Source organism: Mirounga leonina, unplaced genomic scaffold (assembly GCF_011800145.1).
Source record: "Mirounga leonina isolate KUSES-001 unplaced genomic scaffold, KU_Mleo_1.0 Mir_165, whole genome shotgun sequence".
NCBI classification, from domain to species: Eukaryota; Metazoa; Chordata; class Mammalia; order Carnivora; family Phocidae; genus Mirounga; species Mirounga leonina.
The window spans coordinates 82,276,011-82,283,375 of record NW_023270415.1 but is presented as its reverse complement, the minus strand read 5'-3'; the positions used below and the strand labels follow the sequence as shown (position 1 = coordinate 82,283,375).

The 7,365-nt window shown below is 59.0% G+C and overlaps 1 protein-coding gene across 4 annotated transcripts in view; it reads left to right on the top strand.

Moving 5' to 3' along the window:
- CPSF1 (cleavage and polyadenylation specific factor 1) overlaps window positions 1–7,365 on the top strand; it is a 13,889-nt gene that overhangs the window by 1,075 nt on the left and 5,449 nt on the right. The window contains exons 1-14 of one of the 4 annotated variants that reach the window (XM_035012169.1): window positions 1,634–3,606; window positions 4,908–4,935; window positions 5,113–5,170; window positions 5,255–5,335; window positions 5,421–5,572; window positions 5,652–5,798; window positions 5,914–6,053; window positions 6,124–6,234; window positions 6,316–6,409; window positions 6,496–6,583; window positions 6,658–6,780; window positions 6,871–6,922; window positions 7,028–7,122; window positions 7,189–7,263. In XM_035012169.1, the coding sequence (XP_034868060.1) occupies window positions 3,555–3,606; window positions 4,908–4,935; window positions 5,113–5,170; window positions 5,255–5,335; window positions 5,421–5,572; window positions 5,652–5,798; window positions 5,914–6,053; window positions 6,124–6,234; window positions 6,316–6,409; window positions 6,496–6,583; window positions 6,658–6,780; window positions 6,871–6,922; window positions 7,028–7,122; window positions 7,189–7,263 (1,296 nt within the window). In that variant the 5' untranslated portion in view covers window positions 1,634–3,554. Of the gene's footprint in view, window positions 1–1,633; window positions 3,607–3,931; window positions 4,335–4,907; window positions 4,936–5,027; window positions 5,171–5,254; window positions 5,336–5,420; window positions 5,573–5,651; window positions 5,799–5,913; window positions 6,054–6,123; window positions 6,235–6,315; window positions 6,410–6,495; window positions 6,584–6,657; window positions 6,781–6,870; window positions 6,923–7,027; window positions 7,123–7,188; window positions 7,264–7,365 lie in introns of those variants that run through there. The other 3 variants (XM_035012168.1, XM_035012170.1, XM_035012167.1) reach the window with 3 other exon arrangements.

The window sequence follows — 7,365 nt, the reverse complement described above, 5'->3', positions numbered from 1 at the left end:
ACCTGAGCCGAAGGCAGTCGCTTAACCGACTGAGCCACCCAGGCGCCCTGTGATAATGCAGTTCTGAGGTGTTAGGCTTTTGTCAGAATTTCAGCCAGAGCTGAAAACGAGGGCTTGCAAATAAAAGTGGGGGCGCCTGGCTGGTTCACTTGGAAGAGCGTGCGACTCTCGATCTCGGGCTGAGTTTGAGCCCCGCCTTGGCCGGAGCGATTACTTAAGTGAACGCACCGGTCTCCACCTTGTATGCGCATCTCTGCTGGATGCAGTAGACAGCTGGTTTCTCAGTCTGTCTGCCTCTAAAGTTCCTCCTCCGCCGATACCAGGGAACCTTAAGAGACAGATCGGAAGCTCAGCGTCCGCATGAACACTGGCGTTCGCTCACTCGTTTTCTCCACAGACGTGTGTGTTCGTGCAGGGGCCTCGTGAGGAGATGCTGGTGAGCACTGCAGGCAGAGAGAGCTGCGCTCGCGGCGCCCCTGTTCCAGGGGTGACAGACCAGACGCAGCCAGCCACGAAGTGCCGTGGAAACCAGCAGAGCAGAATGGGGAAGAGGGGAGCAGGAGGCTGTTAGATCTTGCCTCCGTGCAAAGTTGAGTTTTGAGCAGGCAAGGGCGAGGTGCTGGAGAGAGGCTTGTGGGGGTCAGGTGAAGCTTCCAGGCAGGTGAAGGTGTTAGGGCAGTCGGGGCTGGTGCTCAAGAACCAGCTCAAGAAGCTGGTGGCTCAGTCGGTGGAGCAGCCAGACTCTTGATCTCCGCTCAGGTCATGATCTCAGAGTCGTGAGATGTAGCCCCACGTTGTCGGGCTCCGTGCTGGGTATGGAGTCTGCTTGGGATTCTTTCCCTCTGCCCCTCCCAACACCCACTCTCTCTCTCTCCCCCTTTCTCTCTCTTTCAAAAAAAAAAAAAAAAAAGGAAAGGATCAGCCAACAGGCCCTGAGGAAGAGGGGAGTGACAGGGGGCTTCTGGCTGTCTCAGTCCGAAGAGCATGTGACTCTTGATCTGGGGTCGTGGATTCAAGCCCCACATTGATCGTAGAGATTACTTAAAAAAAGGGGGGGGAGAGGAGAGGACAGAAGGTCAGAGGGGTGACGAGGTGGGGGCCAGGTATCAGCCTGGTGACCTCTTAGGCTTGTAGGGATTGAATGCTAACTCAGAGGTGGAGTTAAGGAGTGACCTGACTTACGTTTCACAAGGGTCAGTCTCTCTGGCTGCTGTGTGGAAGAAGCGGTAGGGAGGTGGGAGGGGGGCCTGAAGGGAGACCAGTCAGGAGCATCAGGCCGTGGAGGTGGTGGGAAGCAGTCAAGTTCAGGATGGACAGGATGTGGGACGCGAAGGCAGGAGGAGCCAAGGTTTTGCTGGGGCCCGGTTTGGGTCTGAGTAGCCAGGAGGGGTGGAGTTGCTGTGACCTGATATGGAGAAGGTAGAACAGGGGAATGGGAGTAGGAGCTCCTTTTTGGACATCATATTAGTTACTTTGTTGCTGCATGACAAGGTACCCCAAAACTTAGAAGCTTTTTTTCTTAAAGATTCTTTTTTAAATTTTATTTGTCAGAGAGAGGGAATGAACAGGGTGGGGGCAGAGGGAGAGGGAGAAGCAGGGAGCCCGATGCGGGGCGCGATCCCAGGACCCTGGGATCATGACCTGAGCCCAAAGCAGGCGTTTGACTGACTGAGCCACCCAGGCATGCGTCCCAAAACGTAGAGGCCTAAACAATAGATGTATCTCCCAGGGTCTGAGGGTCGGGAAGCCAGGAGTGGTTTAGTGGGGTGGCTCTGCACAAGCTCTCAGGAGGTTGCAGTTAGAGGTTGGTGGGGCTGCCACCCTCCGAAGGCTCTGTCGGGGTTGGAGTTTCTGCTTCTCGCTCTCACCACTGTTGGAAGGAGGCTGAGTGAGAAAGAACAAGGCACCAAGAAGCCACGTGTCTTCCTCACCCGAGGTGGACATGGCGTTCTACCACTTCGGCCACCTGGTACAGCTCATCTGGACCAGCCCTGGCCCAGTGTGCGCGGCCGCACGGGGCGTGAATTCTGGGAGGTGGTCTTGGACTCCAGCCGCCACAGACCTAACCATGGTGCTGATTCCACAGCCCACTGTGAGGTTGAGGGAGAGCTGCGGAAGGAGTTGTGTTGAGGAGCAGGGTCTGGAGCTGAAGTTGGGCTCTTTAGACTCTGAAGCTGGTTGGGATCACCCAGAAGATGGCCGCCTGGGGCGTGGGGTTCCCCAGCGTTGAGACGTTGGGAAGAAGGGAAGAGGCCAAGAAGAGTCGTAGGAGGCACGGCCAGGGAGGCGGGAGGAGAGCCCAGATCCAGGGAAGGCAGCGAACTGGGGGCCTGACGCTGCGTCCCAGGCTGCTCAGCCTCAAGTGAGGCACAAGACCTGGAGGCCCTGGTGACTCTTGACTGGGGGGTGGGGACGGGGGCCTGCAGGGTTGAGAGCCCACTGGAGAAAGAGAATGGGTAACGGTGAACATCTCCAGAAAGACTTGTGCCAAGGGAATCAAAGAGATGGAGCGGTAACTGGCGGGAAAACAGGATTCTTAAAAGATGTGAGCACGGTAGCAACGTGGTCACAACCCCTCCCAGCCCACCGAAATCCAGGGGGCTTTGGACATCTTCAGAGAGTTGTAAAAATTCCAAACTGACTGCACGTGGCTGCTGAGCTGAAGTCAGATATTTGCTCTTTGGCTCATTGTAGGAAAGTTGACCAACTCTCGAGTCAGAGGAAGTATGTGGGGCGGGAGATGGAGCTGATGGGGGGCAGCTGGAGGGCGTTCGGGGTCAGCCTGGTCCTGCTAGAACAGCAGCCTGGTGTTGTGGGTGCGTGCATCTGTGAGTGTTTTGGGAGTTTGGACAGGGCACCCCATGGACCGAGGAGGTCCCTGGCCTGTGCTCTGGGAGGTCTGGGCTTCAGCTGGGTGGCATCTCTCCATCCCTCTCCCCTCCTCTCCCCACGTGGCTGGCTTGGTTTTCCTGGCAGCATGGTGGCCTCGAAGTAGTTGGGCTTCTTATGTGGCAGCTCTGGAGACGAAGGGGAAAGCTGCCAGTCCTCATAAGGCCAGGCCCTGGGCGCATGCCAGCGGTTCCGACCCAGGAGAGGGGTGACGGGCCCTGTCTTGAGGCTGTCTTGAATCCGCCCCGTGGAATCCCGTGTGGGTGGCTGCAGTAGGGAACAGCTCACCTCTGGTGACAGGAGTGGGGAAGGCATAGAGCACGAAGCGGGTGGGGATGTGTGGGGGCCGGGCAGTGTGCCTGGGACCCCAGTCTTCTGGGTGAGGTGGGCAGCAAGGGCAGCTCAGTCAGAGGCAGGGTGTGCTGTTTGCAGAGCAGAGAAGCTGTGTGGCCTGGGGCAGCTGGGCAGTGGGAAAGGCCCTGTGACCTTTGGGAGGAAAAATACATAGCACTTCATTGAAATTAATGGAAATCCCAAGTAAATAGAAAATAGATCATGGTTATGGATGGAAAATCTCAATATTGTAGAGATGTCCACTCTCCTCGGGTCTTTCAAAGATGCAGTAGGTTTCCCATTAGATTTAATAATCTGATTCTCAAATTTACATGGAAGAGCCCAAAAGGAAGCATATCCCCAGTAACTTTAAAGATGAACAAGGTAGGACACTTGCTCTATAGGACTATCGAGAATTTTTTGTGTATACGTGCATATTTTAAAGCTGTGTTATTAAGTATATAGAGGACAAATTTAGAATAATGTTTTACTTTTGAACTGACATTTCTGTCATGAAATGTCCCATTTTATCTCCAGTACTTTTTGCTTTAAGATCTGGTTTCTCCAACATCAATGTTGTGACCTCAACTTTCTTCTTTTTCAAAGATATTTATTTATTTAACAGAGAGCGCACAAGCAGGGGGAGCAGCAGAGGGAGAAGCAGACTCCCCGCCGAGCAGGGAGCCCGATGCGGGGCTCGATCCCAGGACCCTGGGACCATGACCTGAGCCACCCAGGTGCCCCTATCCTATGCTTTTTTGTATCTATCGAAACAATATATTTTTGTTCTTAGCCTTGATAATGTGGGTGTCCTTGTGCTAAACTAATTTTGCATTCCTGGAATGACTTGGTTTGTGATGTAGTACCATTTTTACACGTCGCCGGCTCATTTGCAGATACCGCGAGTTGTCGGCTTCGACTTCCTGTCCCACGTGCACGATCCGTGTCGGGGGCCTACACCTCCTGAGGTGCCATCAGCCTGGGACTAGTGGGATTTTTTGTTTCATTTTGGTTTTCTTTGGTGTTTTTTAAGTTAGTCATCATTTCTGAAACATCTGGTAGAATTTCCTGGTGAAGTCCTCTGGCTCTGGAGTTTCCGTGGTTGTTGTGAAGTAGGTATTGACGTATAAAATGCTTTTTCTGTAATGAGTTAATTATATGGCTTTTCTCAAGCAGCTCTTTTCAGATGTTTTCCCCATAGCACAAGTGTATTATTAAAAATGATCTTTTTTCTCATTATTAAAACTCTTACGGGGCACCTGGGAGGCTCAGTCGGTTGAGTGTCCAACTCCTGATTGCGGCTCAGGTCATGATCTCAGGGTCTTGAGATTGAGCCCCGTGTCGGCTCTGTGCTCAGTGCGGAGTCTGCTTGAGATTCTCTCTCCCTCTGCGCCCCTGCGCCCCCTCCCTACCCGTGCGCGCTAGTGGGTGGACTGTTGGGGAAGCCATGAGCGGGGGCTCTCTGAGAAGCCCTGTGGCCACGTTGGGGACCCAGGGTGCGAGCGTGTTTGTGTGCGTTGGGTTGGGCTGTGCACGGCTGTCTCTAGAAGTCCTAGAAGCGTGGTCTGCACCGCGGTGAGGGTTTGGGCGGGGCCGGCCCTGCATGGTCTTTTCTCCCTGTCTCCCCGTGAGGTGGGGCTGCCAGGTGTGTGGCTTCACTGCTCACCTTCCCCTTCTCCTCCCAGGCACCAAGCAAGAACGACAGGAGCACAGGTGAGCACAGGGGTGGCTGCCCTGGCCATGGGCCTGGGACTGTGGGGGCTGGAGCGTGGGCCCAAACCTGGACCCCCCGGCCTGTTCCCCAGAGGGAAAGGCCCACCGGGAACACCGGGAGAAGCTGGAGCTGGTGGCTTCCTTCTCCTTCTTCGGCAACGTCATGTCTATGGCCAGTGTGCAGCTGGTGGGGGCCAAGCGGGATGCCCTGCTCCTGAGCTTTAAGGACGCCAAGGTAGGCGATGGGCCTGGAGGTGGGAGTCAGTGGGGGGCCTGCCGGGCCGTGGGTGGGCCCCAGCTCTGACCTGCTGCCTTCCAGCTGTCGGTGGTGGAGTATGACCCGGGCACCCACGACCTGAAGACCCTGTCTCTGCACTACTTTGAGGAGCCCGAGCTGCGGGTAGGGCCAGGCCCCCCCCCCAGCCCCCCTGCTCCCCTTGGGCCTCCCATCCCCAGGCCTGCCTAATGATGCCCTCTGCCCCCAGGATGGGTTTGTGCAGAACGTGCACACGCCGCGGGTGCGGGTGGACCCCGACGGACGCTGTGCAGCCATGCTCATCTACGGCACGCGCCTGGTGGTGCTGCCCTTCCGCAGGGAGAGCTTGGCCGAGGAGCACGAGGGGCTAATGGGGGAGGGGTGAGTACTGCGGCGGGGGAGGGGCTCTCTGAGCCGGAGTTCCCTGCTTCCTCTGCCCACTGAAGCCTGTTGCCCCCAGGCAGAGGTCCAGCTTCCTGCCCAGCTACATCATCGACGTGCGGGGCTTGGACGAGAAGCTGCTCAACATCGTGGACCTGCAGTTCCTGCATGGCTACTACGAGCCCACCCTGCTCATCCTCTTCGAGCCCAACCAGACCTGGCCGGGGTGAGGCCCCGGTGCCGTGGGCTGAAGCTGCCAAGGCCTGGGCTGGGGCTCTGGCGGGCGGGTGGGGGAGGGACCAGGCCACCCAGCCCTGGTTGACCTGCCTGTCTGTCCCCAGACGGGTGGCTGTGCGGCAGGACACCTGCTCCATCGTGGCCATTTCCCTGAACATCACACAGAAGGTCCACCCGGTCATCTGGTCCCTCACCAGCCTCCCCTTCGACTGCACCCAGGCCCTCGCGGTGCCCAAGCCCATAGGTGAGGCCGTGGGGGTGAGGGGCGCAGTGCGAGGCTGCGGAGCCCCGCCCACCAGCCTGTCCCTCTCCAGGTGGGGTGGTGGTCTTCGCGGTCAACTCGCTGCTGTACCTGAACCAGAGCGTCCCCCCGTATGGTGTGGCTCTCAACGGCCTCACCACCGGCACCACCGCCTTTCCCCTCCGTGAGTGTGGGTAGGGGCGGGGCCGAGGGGCAGCGGCGGTGGGGGCCGTGGGGGCCGTGGATCTGACTGTGTCCCACACAGGCACCCAGGAGGGCGTGAGGATCACCCTCGACTGCGCACAGGCGGCGTTCATCTCCTACGACAAGATGGTCATCTCCCTCAAGGGCGGTGAGATGTGCGTCTCCCCCCCTTCGGTGAGCCCCCTGCCCTCCCCCCCTTGCCCCCCGGCCTCGCCCCAGCTCAGCGCTCCCCCTCCCGCAGCTACGTGCTGACCCTCATCACGGACGGCATGCGCAGCGTCCGCGCCTTCCACTTCGACAAGGCCGCCGCCAGCGTCCTCACCACCAGCGTGAGTTGAAGGAGGGGTGGGGGGAGCGGCCTGGGGGTGGGCCTGGCTGCACCCTCAGCACCCACCGTCTTCAGATGGTCACCATGGAGCCCGGGTACCTGTTCCTCGGCTCGCGCCTGGGCAACTCGCTCCTCCTCAAGTACACGGAGAAGCTGCAGGAGCCCCCAGCTAGTGCCGTCCGAGAGGCTGCCGACAAGGTGGGTGCCTGGGGCCTGTTGGGACACGAGCCCCTTGTGCGGGGGGCTGCCTCGGAGGGCTGCTCACTGCCCCCCCGCCCCTCCCCCCAGGAGGAGCCTCCCTCGAAGAAGAAGCGAGTGGACTCCACAGTGGGCTGGTCAGGTGAGGACGGAGAACCAGGGCCGGAGGGGGCAGGCAGGGGCTGGTCGGGTTAGGCCTGGGGGCCGGGCAGCTGGGGGGGGCTCACGAGGTCTGTGTCTGCCGCAGGGGGCAAGTCGGTGCCGCAGGACGAGGTGGACGAGATTGAAGTATACGGCAGCGAGGCCCAGTCAGGCACGCAGCTAGCCACTTACTCTTTTGAGGTGAGGTTGGGGCCCGGGGGGGGGCCTCCCGCCCTGGCTGGCCTGCCTGAGCACGGCTGTCCGCAGGTCTGTGACAGCATCCTCAACATCGGACCCTGTGCCAACGCTGCCATGGGCGAGCCTGCCTTCCTCTCTGAAGAGGTGCCCTCGGGTGGAGAGATGGGGGCAGGGGCCACGGGAGCCTGCCCTTCCTCTTGGACCCGGGCAGGGAGATGGGGGGCGGGGGGCCGCGGGGGCCTGCCC